This window comes from Megalops cyprinoides, chromosome 9 (assembly GCF_013368585.1).
Source record: "Megalops cyprinoides isolate fMegCyp1 chromosome 9, fMegCyp1.pri, whole genome shotgun sequence".
In the NCBI taxonomy this organism is placed as follows: Eukaryota; Metazoa; Chordata; class Actinopteri; order Elopiformes; family Megalopidae; genus Megalops; species Megalops cyprinoides.
Window position 1 is genome coordinate 6,348,039 of NC_050591.1, and position 13,918 is coordinate 6,361,956.

General features: G+C 45.5%; 2 protein-coding genes across 3 annotated transcripts in view; both read right to left on the reverse strand.

The window, feature by feature from the left end:
• The window catches only part of LOC118783447 (septin-4-like), a 45,405-nt gene extending 38,550 nt beyond the window's left edge, over positions 1 to 6,855 (reverse strand). The window contains exons 1-2 of the mRNA XM_036537325.1: positions 6,610 to 6,855; positions 2,657 to 2,664 (exon numbers count right to left, since the gene is read on the reverse strand). Coding sequence (XP_036393218.1) covers positions 2,657 to 2,664; positions 6,610 to 6,661 — 60 coding nt within the window. The 5' untranslated portion in view covers positions 6,662 to 6,855. The remainder of the gene's footprint in view (positions 1 to 2,656; positions 2,665 to 6,609) is intronic.
• Positions 6,856 to 9,975: 3,120 nt separating this feature from the next.
• LOC118783018 (LIM domain kinase 1-like) overlaps positions 9,976 to 13,918 on the reverse strand; it is a 33,404-nt gene continuing 29,461 nt past the window's right edge. For both annotated transcript variants that reach the window (XM_036536666.1, XM_036536667.1), the window contains 7 exons: positions 12,700 to 12,831; positions 12,458 to 12,517; positions 12,103 to 12,168; positions 11,521 to 11,689; positions 11,191 to 11,246; positions 10,699 to 10,856; positions 9,976 to 10,588 (listed from right to left, as the gene is read on the reverse strand). In XM_036536666.1, the coding sequence (XP_036392559.1) occupies positions 10,426 to 10,588; positions 10,699 to 10,856; positions 11,191 to 11,246; positions 11,521 to 11,689; positions 12,103 to 12,168; positions 12,458 to 12,517; positions 12,700 to 12,831 (804 nt within the window). In that variant the 3' untranslated portion in view covers positions 9,976 to 10,425. The remainder of the gene's footprint in view (positions 10,589 to 10,698; positions 10,857 to 11,190; positions 11,247 to 11,520; positions 11,690 to 12,102; positions 12,169 to 12,457; positions 12,518 to 12,699; positions 12,832 to 13,918) is intronic.

Here is a 13,918-nt window from a genome sequence, read left to right on the forward strand (position 1 = left end):
AAATGAAAACATTCAATAATCGACATCAGCCTGCAGCACTACCTTGCCAAATCTCAAACTAAATACACCTTAGGAATGGCTACAAAGTCCACCCATAGCCGTGTCTCCTTTTCTCATTGGCCCTCCTAAGCCTGCCCACTGCTGTGTCTCCTTTCCTCGTTGGTAGTGCCCTTATTTTTTTGGCTATGTGACCTGCAAGGATTTATAACTGCATTTCAATTGTTATCCTCCAGGTGGCGCTGTAGCGGTGTTTGAACAATCTACACACTCACCTGACGAATTATATAATTAGTGGCTACTTGTGATTTCTTAAAAACAATTATTCTGCCTACATGGAGGAGGAAAGGTAAGGAACCATGGAAGGAAAGTCAAGAACGTCCACAACACTTAACCATGTCTGTCATTACCATGAAGAGAACACATCACAGACGAACAGCTTACCAAAACAGTGAAGGGGTATGGAGGACAATGACATTATCAGCCTAACAGCCTTGTGCATGTCAAAGAGCCTGTAATATATTCCATACATTAAACTTTGCATAGCGGGGAACGTTTGTTGAGATTTGTTGAGCTCATGCCCAACAGCACAAAATTATATCATTTCATGAATCTTATGAGTTAAAGAAACACAATAAATGAATAGTTTTGAATTCACTCGTTAATTATTGTTTTATGCATTTCAGAGCTGTACTTTGGTGTGCCCTATCGCTCGTGACTCTCATTGCAAAATTCAGTGAATGTTACAGGCATAGCCTATTCAATTATTTTACCTGAGAAAGAGAGAGGGAGAAACATACATCCAGCTGCTTAGAGAGAGAGAGAGAGAGAGAGAGAGAGAGAGAGAGAGAGAGAGAGAGAGACAGAGCGAATGCACACAGCATCTAGCCGGCAACCAATAAAGTCCAACTATAGCTCTGCTCTACATCCCCAAACTGCAGGCATCAGCTGCAGGACAGATATAATTGTGGGTTGAATAAAGCCCACAGCAGAATGCTGGTCTCGGACTGGGACGGCTCTTCCACAGGCATGGTCCGTCTGTGGTTCCCTTGGCTGACAATGACATCACTTCCTGTCAGCGGCCTGTGGCTCAGCATGTTGCCGTTTGCTTGAGAGAAAGCCGCAGCGGTGGTGTCCTCCAATCCCACAGCCGAGAACAGCATGGAGGCTCTGCCCTGTCCCACCACAGAGAGCTAGGAGCCAGAAACTCACTGCATCACATGACTTCCACACTGACGAGAAACATGTGCACAAAAGCATATGGCCATCAACAGAGCCTCAGTGTCACACACCCACACACATGTCACGCATGCAGACCCCTGGTGTCACACACACACACACGCAGAGCACTGGTGTCACGCGCACACACACATTATCACGCATACACTCGCAGAGCCCTGGTGTCATGCACACACACATTATCGCGCGCGCACATAAACAGATGACCTGCAGTGTCACACACACATTCAGTGTCTTGCACACAGTCAGTGTCACACACACAGATTAGCTGCAGTGTCACACACACACAGATTAGCTGCAGTGTCACACACACACACACAGGCGCAGTGAGCGTGCAGCTCTTCATAAGCAGCCTGCCACATCGCCCCTGACTGCACGGTGTGTGGCTCCAGCACGAGCGTGAGGAATTCTGCGGAGGAACCAACATTCCTGTCACACCAACAGACTGTTTGCCCCGACTGTTTGGAAACAAACCTGAGCGCAAACACAGCTGAGGAGCCGCCCAGAGCCGCCAGCCACGCACTGTGGCGTGCGGCCTCCACACAGAGGCGAGAAAAGTGGCACCGAGGACAGCCAGCACTCCGCCTTCACTGCATCATTTTTACACACACACAGATGTCATTCATAGACTCAGCTTCACAGCAAGCAGACTCCGTACACTCGCAAAGGAAGACATCAGCTTCACAGCAAGCAGACCCCGTACACTAGCAAAGGAAGAAGTTGGCTTCACAGCAAGCAAACTCCATACACTGGCAAAGGAAGACATTAGCTTCACAGCAAGCAGAATCTGTACACTAGCAAAGGTAGACATCAGCTTCACAGCAAGCAGACCCCATACACTAGCAAGGCTAAGCGTGCATGCTGCTGCACCGCTGTGGTCCTCTCAGCTCTAAGTGACTGAATTCCTGTGTGATGGATCCTGTGTACTGGAGCTGAGGTGAGCACCACTGAGCGTGTCCGATACCAGTGACAACAATCACGCGCACGTGACTACCACCAGCTGACAGCTGCTTTGTTACATTATTAATATAAAGAAACAGTACCACCCATTACCTGCAGGGCTGTCAGATATTATCATGGAGTAACACTGTGACATTTATTTGGGTTTGGCTACAGAGCATTATTGCCTAACAGCAGCCAACACAAGCGTTCCTCTCTCTGTGACAGAAGAGCCAAGCCCTGACAGGCTGCGAACACGAAAAACCGGCTACGTCTCTCAACAAACTGGAGCGCCCTATAAAGGGAGAAACTCAGTGTTCATCAGCTGACGGGAGAGATCTCTGGACCCCTCCTGAGACACACACACACACACACACACACACACACACACACACACACACAGAGCAACGTGGCTCACATCTGCATTGAAGCAGGGGGGCAGTGAGGGCAGGGATTAAGACAAAAAAGACCAGGGTCCTACCTCATCCTCTGCAGAGGAGTGCAGGTTCCAGCCAGAGGAGGGATGCAATGGTCAGTCACATCAGGTGAAAGCAGATATATGAAGCAAAATGGAAAGACAATATTCAGTATTACTCAAACACAATGAAAAGAGCAAGAGGGCGTCAAAACTCATTATCTATTAACTGTGTTATTGTGAAGTACTGGGAAACACAGTGCACATTGTTGTCACAATGGTTACACCTGACACACACAACAAGGTGTGTGTAGAAGAATATGTGAGGGAGTCTAAACGTGTGTATGTGTGTGTGTGTGTGTGTGTACATGTATGTGTATGTGCAGTACATGTGTGCACGCCTGCATGGGTGTTCACATGTATCTGTGTGCATGTGCATCTGTTTCAGGTTATCGGACTGAAACTAATGAGTGCAGTGAGGAGAGGACCTGCAGCCCTAACCACCATTTATTCCACCCCATTACCACAGGGTACTCACACGCATGCTTCATGAGTTTCTCCTCCATCAGAATTTATCATGTCATTATACAAATAAAACACAAATTTATGATGCAAAGTCTCTCTACTGAAACAGGAGGAATTCAGTTTTTGTAATATTTTATGTTTTTATATGTGGTGGTGTTTGTAGTCTAACTGCTCTGAAACTACCAGTGAAGTAAGTAGCCTTAGGCTGACTTGAGTACAATGCATTACACGGCATGACATAAAAGTTTTTAATTGTGCATTGTCAAACACACATACACACACACAATGGGACAGAAGAGGTCTTGTTCGTTCTTCAATTCTGACTGGCCTACTTGCACGGTTCTCTCCTCAAACCAATAAAGCTACTGCCACTGTCTCTGACGCAGGCAGTTTTGCTCCTCCTTCATACAACCACCATCTCTGTGATGCAGGCAGTTTGGCCGCTCCCCCATACAGCCACTTTCTCTGTGATGCAGGCAGTTTGGCCGCTCCCCCATACAGCCACTTTCTCTGTGATGCAGGCAGTGAGGCCCCTCCACCATACAACCACTGTCTCTGTGATGCAGACAGTGAGGCCCCTCCCCCATACAGCCACTGTCTCTGTGATGCAGGCAGTGAGGCCTGTTCCCCATAGGCTCCCCTGACCTCTGACTGACTGCAGAGGAGAGCTGCATCTTCCTCTCAGTCCTCTCCGGGCCCCAGGCTCTGCTGGCCAGTGATACCGCTCTGCGCCCAGACTCCAAACACAACCTAAAGCCCAACTGACAGACTGTGAAAACCAAACAAGCACAACGGCACATGACCTGAAAATCAATTCTTCAGCACTCTCTCTCAAACCTTAAAGAACCCTGCATGAGGGTGGTGTTTCAGGACCCTGCCAGCATGGTGGAAGGAGAGGTGGAGAGAGGGAGACAGAGAGGGAGAATGATAGATTGAGAGTGAGAGGTGGAGATGTGGAAAGTGAGAATGAGAGAGGTGGTAAAAGAGAATGAGAGAGAAGGAGGGAGGGAGAATGAGAGATTGAGATGCGGAGAGTGAGAGATTGAGAGAGAAAGAGAGGTGCCTACAGAGAGGAGAGCAGCTGAAGGCTCAGTGCGCTGGTGGTTCCACTCTTTCCTCTCCTTTTCTCTCTCTCTCTATCCTCACACACAGGTAGCACTAATGTGACGTCACTAATTGATGTCAGCCACGCAAAGCAGGATACAGACAATCTCACCTGAGAACCGGGTTTGGCTTGTGAAGCACCTGGAGCCACTGATCTGATCATGATTTTAAACTCAGAAAATACAAGACTGGGATGTTTGAGTCTCATTTTGAGAAAATAATGATGATTTTAAACTCAGAAAATGCAAGACTGGGATGTTTGAGTCTCATTTTGAGAAAATAATGCATTCCATACCAAGCTCATTCATAGATGTAGGCATGAGACCTGTACAGCAGGACTTCCGAGTCTGCCAGGAGGGCAGGGGCATGCTCCACACATGGCAGATTACCGGGTACCGACCGAGCTGGCCATCTGACACCAGCTGGCTGGAAAAGAAAGCCTTAATGTAACCGAAACAGGGATGGCAAAGCCTACTTATCAGATCTTAACCTAAAGAAAAAGTCTATGGGAGGGACTGACCAGCTCAACACAGAAACAGATCCAATATATACAAACTTTAAGAAATGGTATTTGTGACAGCTTTAAGGCTTGTGAATATTATTATCCACCAAACCGCCACCTACATTTTCTTCACCAGTGGTGGCAAAACATGAAACTGAACTACTTCCCAGTCCATCCTGTGACACGGAACTACCTTACAGTCCGTACGGTGGCATGGAACTACCTTGCTGTCTATCCTGTGGCATAATGCAGGATAGGATAATATGTGGCTCTTTTGTGCTGTCATAGTGCCTTTAGCAACAATGAAGCATTACACAAAGCAGAATCCCTATTTTTCTGAAACACCATCACACCCATATAGTGTCTCAGTTTCCCCTATGCTGCACCAGTTGGTCCGTTTGAAGGTAATGCTACTGTGATGTTCTCTAATTGTGGTGATCTAGTCCCCAGACACAAGCTGTTGCATGAGACAGAAGTGGATTTAAATGGGAGATCAACAGGAGCACCAATGGCTTTACAGGCAGAGTTGACTTCAAGGACTTCTGAGGAAATTAATGGGTGGCCATTTTGGCTCTCGCCTAATTCCTCCAATCCTGATGCAAATCAAAACATTTGTCAGTCCCTGCAGGACAGCTGCAGTTAGTTTTAATGTGTCCCTTGCTTCTGGCTGAGGGGTGATTACAAAGGCTTTGATTGAAGGCATTCTGACATATCCTCACCCCCTACCATCTCATAGCTATGTTGAATGTACACTATTGGTCAAAATGGAATTTCCTGCAGGAAAAAAACAAAACAAAACAAAAAATAATAATAATTAAAAAAACACCGGCAGTTCTCTTGTGAGGTGGGGTGAATGAATTGCTCTCTGGGCATCATCCTTTCATTACAATCATGTTTAGAAAAAAATATATAATAACAATAATAATAACAACAAGCAACAATAATAATAACAAGCAACATTTAAAATGCTCAACATGACCAAAGAGGGCAAACTACACAACTGGACATGAAAAACTGCAAGTAAATGAGAAAGACATGACCTCTAACCTTACTTTTTTTATAAATATACAACCGCACAGAGAGCAAGCCTTTGCTAAATTTTTTCTGTCCCCATTTGGGAATTCTCGCTCAGTAAGTCAGGACATCAGTTTTTCACCAAAATGCTTAAGGAATGTATCTGTTCTAAATATAGTCATATGTGGTAACCGTCATAGCCTGAACTGCGACCAATAAGGAACAGGGCGCTTTTCCCGTGCACTTGCAGATGCAACAAGTCGAGAAAACAGTGACCTTCCAAGAAAAAAACATATTCTTATCAGTCCACTATGTTGTAACTTTTATATTTATGTCGATCAGAACACTGTGGTTTGTAACGTGCACCACTCCATTGTTTTATGTAAGTGGGCTTTCGTGTGAAGATGATGAAACGGCAGTGCTTAGCAGTGAACCACCAGCCCTGTAAATATTAAGTTAAGTACGAGCATCCCGTTTTAAACCGCACAGCTCCTTGCTGAAACAAGAAGCACTTCTAGTGCTTCTGTCTGGCAATAAAATTGATATTGTAGTTATTCTTGTGCACTACAAAATATATAATACTATGGGTATAATACTACACGCCTAACCTCGTCGTTTAAACTGCAGCATACGTACATGTCAGTCGACCAATCTGGTAGCCTAAACGATTTCAGTAAATCAAAATAAACAAGAGCATGAGACAGAAGGCGCGCCAGACGATACGCCAAGTGACAGAGGCAAAGGCAAACAGACTGTTCTCATTTACGCTAATTTATTTTCTGCTGTTTGCGTTCAGGTTTACAGACGTCTGTGTTTAAAGCCCATGTCAGTGTCTAGCCAATTCGTTTTAAACGCCCCCAAAACAACAACTCACCGTGATTGAAAACTGAAGTCCTGAATCTGTTATTGGCGGACGAGTTCTCCATCCTGAGCGCTCTTGGCTTTGAAGGACAAAATTTGTCTTTTTTGTGCTTGCTAGTTGTAATTCCTTCCTTTGAGCAGTGCGCTGGACGCGGCAGACGGCGATCAGGCGAAGCATACAGCCTTTGCGGTTATTTCTAGTAAAAAGCCCCGCTTCAGCTCCGCGTCTCCCCGTACTGATCAACGCACAATACGAAGTGACTACATGCGCGCTACTGGGAGCCTTTTAAATTCAGCACGGAGTTGCCAGACAAAAGTGACGTCATGAGACACAGCCCGCACTGCAAGTAGAATGAAAACAATTGCACATGGAGACTCATGACGTGTGACAAATAAATCTATCTTATGTAACCAAGGCATTGTATCGCTATACGCTAAATGGAAAAATAACATATCTGTTAATTCCCCATATTTTCTGACAAATGTGCAAATAAATCAGTTCAGTTTAACGGAGTAAGCTAGTTTCAGTATGCGCGGTTTCCTTGCAGTACCGTACGTCGAATTAGGCTAATCGAAGAAACCTTCCACACCGATCCCTTCTTAAATGAACTTTTTCTATAGTTTATTTGGAGAGGGTGTAATTATTAGCTTTACTGGTTTACATTACCTTTACTTCTCATTGTTTTCATAAAGGCAAACGAAAGTTAGGACCTCGAAGTTCAAACCACAGACAAAACACGGTCCCATAAGCAATTTTAAAAGTCCAGCTTCTTTTTAGTGGACATAACGGAGACGTACTGTAACCATGGAAAATCTGAGGTACAGAAAAAAAACTTGACATTGAGAAATTGATCATTGGAAAATAGCACATTCACATAACCTACGTGTAGGGTGGTTGTAAATACCATGAGTAGATTTTGTACGTAATTCCAAGTAGAGAAAACCAAAAACAAACACGCAAACAACTTTTTTTTTAGGGAGCGGCCATTTTATTCCAGCTGTGGTGATATACAGTCCTCTCCTTTGATTCTCAATCGTCACTTCCTGGATTAAAGTGCAGAATTGTTTTCACAGCTTGTGTAAAAAAATAAATAAAATACAGAAAAAAATTACAAACTCCACATATAAATAAAAACAATGTCGATGTGGAAAATATGATACATGGCAAAGGAGTAGATAAAACAGCATATCAGCAATGATATAAAATATATTCAGGCTTACATTTATTATACAAAATCATTTTAATAAACATGCTACAAGTCGTTGGCAAGGCTAGCTTAAAACAAAGGCACAGCAATGTTAAGAGGTAAGGATCCTTTGCAAAGAAGTACTGCAGCAGCACTCCGTTACAAACACACACACTTTGAAAGCCTTAATGAAGACAGAGATGACCTGGTTATCAACAATATATTTTTATCACATTCACCAAGACGTCTATCGATTGGCTCTTTGAACACTAGCTGACGAAAGCTTGCATGCTTATGTTTACACAGTGGAGATAGTGCTTTGCATTAACAGCTTCAATATACACACAATAGCTTCAGTGCAGAATTACCTGAGCGGAGTAGTCTGATTCCTATAGTGGAGCAGTACTTTAAGTGCTCTCTCAATATAAGACCTGAAGTGTTTTAAACCAGTGCAGATAAACGTTTATTTTCTAAACATCACAGAGCAGAACGTTATGGTTGCTGGAACACAGGACATCTTTTACAAAGGATCTTTGTAGAGGCATCGGACCAGGGGTCTTCTGTATAGCGCGGTTGGGCAGGAGCAAGTGTTAAGTATGTGAGCGACTCTGACAATTTAACACTCTACAATGTTCTTGTTTGATGTTTGTCTGAAATAGAACTGCTGAGAAACTGTAGGGCACACAATTCAAGTGCTATCTTAAAATAGTGTAGAACATTACACCGACCTCTGCACTGGAAAACAGAATACATCAAACAGCCATACATACTTTGTGGTGCATTTTAAGATTTTCTCCAGTTGATGCGTGCAATGATATATACAGAAGCATGACCTATAGTCTAGTTTTTTGTTCACTGCAAGTAATGCACTAATGCAAAGCAAAACCGCAGAGAAAACAGACACAGCAGGAGGTGGAGTCATTTTTTGCAACCGTTTGTTCTGCAGTGAGACCTGGCTCTGTTAGCTACTCAAGGACCCCCTTCACATTTAAACACTCCTTCACTGACTGCACTCACCTAAAACCACATGCTTACTCATTTTTATCAGTAAACAAGAGAGAGAAAAAAAAAACTTGCCCTAAAGGCTGTGACACTGAAAATACAGTGCAAATGGAATGAGTTGAAAATATGTATGAAAATATTCCAGTGGTTCCATCTGAGGAAGATATGCTGCAATTTCCTTCCTGCGTGTAGCTGATGTCTGCCCGTGATTTCAAATCTCTGCATTCTTTCTCTTTAATCACACAATGCAATGTAAAATGATTAGAACAGCGTGATTTGAAGCAGACTCTGTAACCCACGCAGCCCTTACACACACGACTCCTCTGGGGCACAGGCAGGCTCAGTACAGATACTCGTTTCCTCACGCGTTTACAGTAAGCAGGCTTGTGTAAACAGGACGCCCCCTGTGGAGGGGTGGAGGGTGTGTTCAGTTAAGAAGTGAAACACAGTCCTGCATCGGAGACTGAATGCGGCCTCCCCCACACACACCCCCTCACGCACTCCACAACCACACAAACCTGACACCCGGGGCATTACCTAGCAACAGTAGCAAACGACGTCCCTCTAAAGGCTGGGACTAGTGACAAATATTTTACGGGTTTCTGAAAACAAATATACTCTGCGCTTTGATATTCAGCGATATGCCACGCCTTTGGCTGAAGACCTACACTGACACAAGCCTTCATCAGATTACGCATGTTGTACAATGATGATATCCATCAGGACGGTGGAGGTGGACATGACTGCACAGACTAAATAGCAGCCAGCCCTGCTCTCAGTACCCACGGCACTACCACACTCATCCGCTCAGTCTCCGCAGGACGAGCGAATCTTTACACAGCATCTCTCACCTTTACACCCTCACCTGGCCGTGAGGGGGCAGACCCGCGCGAGCAGGGCCTGGAGGCGACCGCTCCACCACGCAGTCACCATCCACTGCGCACATAGATGCTTTGAAGCACAACCACAAATCAGTTTTGCAAAACCTCTGAATATGATTAATAAAAAATATGGCAATATGTAGCATCAGTATATAAAATATTTCTGTACATACAGATTATTTAAAAACATGTTATGGTATTATTATCAGACCATATATGAAGAAGGGATTCCTTACAATGCACTTGTGTTTTCTTATAAATGCATCAAGACTCACATTTTTAACATCTTTAAAACAACTTAAATAAATCTATTTTATGTGGGAGAGAAGTATGTACCATGAATGGACTAGGAAGACTAAATTTCTCAAGTCCCCCTTCAGAGAACACTTTTAGTGTCTTCAAGGGATGATAATAAGCCACTGAATTTAGTGGTACAACTACAATACAATGATGTTCACATTCATTCTGCGATAGGTTTCATGAATACTAGTGACCTGACTGAAGCCAAGACAATGCAATGACAAAGTGCCTTTGTTTAAGTGGGATTCCAGAGAACTTAACTTCCGGTTGTGGGTTTCCCCTGCATACACAACAGCACCCCGCCGTGTGGCCTCACAAGTCATCTACAGTTCTGTGAGCATCGGATGACCACTCTGAAGTGGGCACAGGTATGCTCCACCCCAGCCTGCACCCCCAATCCACAGGGAGACCAGCAGCCGGTCCACTTTGGTCCGCTTGGGCCACGTCAGTCTGGCTGGATTACTCAGGCTGCTCGGAGTGTGTATGAAGCCCGTTCTCCGACTGGGCGTGGTTCTCCCAGAAAGCCCGCTGGACCTGATCCAGCTCAGACACCAGGGGGAGCCGGAGCTCCAGGTGCATCTTCAGGTTCTCCAGCCACTCCTCCAGCTTGGCAAAGGGAGGGCTGTAGGGACAACACCAATCAGCTGCCATTTCCTGTCCCACAGTCACTCCACTATGAGGAGACACACACATGCACGCACACTTTAGTGTAGCCAGTAGGGGGCGCCTCACCGTTTTTCTGCATCCAGATCACAGCACAAGACTGCCATGGGGAAGAAGGGGCGGGGGCAATCTGGGGGCCAGTAATGGTCCAGGAAGCCCCTAACATTCAGCCCAAAATCCATGGCGCGGGGCAGATAGTCTGGGTCTGCATTCACTCGACCAATAATCTACAAGAGAGAGGAGAGAGGGCCGGCATGGGACACAGAAGCCAAACTGGGCAGCCAGTGTGATTGGGAGGACTCTAACCCACTTCCTGTTAGACGCAGACCACATAAAGACACCCTCCCTCCCTCTGGGCATTGCACATCAGTCAGTAATGACCTACTTCTCAAACCACCCTGGTATTTTCAGCCTTTTACAGTCCTAGTGATGCAAACGCACTGGAAACAGAATTAATGGTTCTCTTGTTGGCGTCTGCCACTAAAGAAAAGTACACAGCATCGAGACAAAATAAAAGTTATTTTAAACTTTAACACTGATGATTCGCTCTGAAGTGCTCACCTCACACAGCATGATGCCGAAGGAGAAGATGTCCACTCTCTCATCGTAGCTCCTTCCTGAGGACAGATGCACCGTTATGGTTCCCACACTACCCTTTCAGACACTCTTACTGTTGCCAGCCTTTCAGCACACAGTTAGAACACAGTATCTGGGCAGTCTGAACACGGCTGAGGTCTATCACTGTGGATTTCAGCACAATCAAGTCCTGCCCATGCCACACCCATTGGTCCTGCCTACACCACCACCCTAAGTCCTGCCCATGCCACACCCACTGGCCCCGCCCACACCACACCCCCTCAACCCCACCCATGTCACGGCCCTTGCACTCACCGTGGATCATCTCAGGGGCCATCCAGTAGGGGTTACCCACCACTGTGTACCTCTTCCTCCGATCAGGCCTTTTCATCCCTGAAATCTTCCCAGCAGCCGGCTTACTTGGGGTTCTATCCTCCACCATGAGACGCGCCAGTCCAAAATCCGCCACCACCACGCTGTCGTTCTGGATGAGAGACAAAATCACCCCTCTCGTACAAGGACACCCGAAACTCAGCAAACACGGGTACGCTCTGTGACTTCAGAGCTAAAGATTCCAGCAGTGAGCTAGTTACTAAACTTTATTTTCATTAAAACAGAAACCTTTTCTCCCTTTTTACTCCTTTTTATGTTTTTACAAATGATGCCTAAGAAGAAACAACCTCCACACTGTGTTTCTGAGTAATGTTCAGGACTGTTGCTTAAAAAGGCCAACCTGTCTGCTGTGTGGAAACAAAGGACTGACTGTATCCCATCGCTTCATTGGCAATGACTGAACTCTCTCAATGAGAAACAGAACTACCTGTCACCTGGATGGACAGGTGCGCTGACTAAACCCCTAGAGAAACAAGCGCGTCTTTATCACATGCTGATGCTCACCTCTCCAACAAGACAGTTGTGTGAATTCAGATCACGATGGATTATATTCATGGAATGCAGGTACGCCTGAAAGACAGAAGAAAAGAGGACAGCTGCTGATCCAACTGATCACCATGGGATTTAACGCCTCTACATAAATCACAATAAATGTTCTACAGAACTCACTGTGCCATCTTAGGAATGCACTCTAGATGCAGAGGAATTCCCATTCTTTCTTATACACAAAACCACCAGAGCCTATGAATCCCCAGTCTATGTAGTATCGACATTATCCACCAGGGGGCAGTGTGATGGACATGTGATGCACTAATCTCTGGGCTATGCAGCACATGCACAGGCGATTGGGGTCACTCACCATCCCAGAGGCAATGTCCTTCGCAAAACTCACTCTCTGGTTCCATGGATAAGTGCTTTCCTGATGTGACAAAAGGAATCAAACCCAATTAGATGTGTGTGTGTGTGTGTGTGTGTGTGTGTGAGAGAGAACATGAAAGCAAACATAAGCGCACACACAAACACACAGATAAGGATGCCCACTTCAGCACACGCACATGGATGCGCACATGTGCACACACAGGGACACCAGTACACACGCACCATGTTTTTGATGATGTCTCGCAGTGTTCCTCCCCTGATATACTCGGTGATGAAGTTGAGCCGCTTGTCCTTGTAGAGGACCCCGATGAACTTGAGGACATTGGGGTGGTCCAGGCAGCGCATCACTTTCACCTGTGGGGGCAAGGCAGGGCGTGGCACCTGTGAGTGTCAGCAGGTAGCTGCTGTCTGACAGATAAACTACATTCACCTGAATATTTCAGGCTTTGGCTGTGACATTCACTGATTTCAATGAGTTCTGCGAGCAATGGCATGGAAAACAGCTCTGAATAAAATTCAACAACAAAAGAATTCAACATGATTTGTTTCTTTTATCGCAAAATCCATTTGAACCTCAACACATGAATATTAACAAGACAGTAAAAAGAAACCAATCTGGCAATGAAACAACAACATGGTCAACAATATCTGGGGAGATATGCACCTGATACCAGTCACCTTAACAAAATACTCCCTACTATGCAAGATGTAATGTACTGAATGTATCACAGGCTCTTTCATATAGAATCACACAAGGCTGTTGCAGCTCATGATGTAATTGTCCTCCATACCCCTACACAATTTTCATGACCTGAAATCCAAAAATACATATGTACAGCTAGCTGTCTATCACCACTATGGACAAAGACTTTGAGGCGTCTGTAGCGGCAACTGCTGTTCTGTGACTGTATAATAAACAAAAGGGTGAATTTGCACTTAAAGACCAATAAGAAACCTTTTAAAGGGCAGAACAACGCAGAAAATTCTCTGTAAATCATATTTAGGGCTTTCCTTTTCTGTCAAAATGATAGATAGGATTAAGAATTTCCCATCAAAGCTGAAAAATTCCATGGGCGCTAGGCAAATGCCGGTTCCCCACGGTGAACACACTACGTGTACTGCGTACACAGAAATGGGCCTGTGTGCAAAGCGGTTCTGCAGGCTTTGCAGGTTCTGTGCTGGGGAGGGACAGACCTTCGCCCCCCCTGCAGCCCTGCCCTGGAACTCTGAGTCACGCTGGGAGGGCCATCTGTGCAGGTGCTGCCTTCTGGTTTGTGCTGTGTCCGCTCCAGAGCCCTGCGTTCATCCGCAGGAGAGGACATTCCACAGCACAGGCAGATCTGCTCAGCACTCCTGAACACGCCAAAACATCGACTGGGCTGCTAACGTGACCCTCTGTAGAATCCTTCCCTTCTTAACGGCTGCCTTTATTAGAGCTACT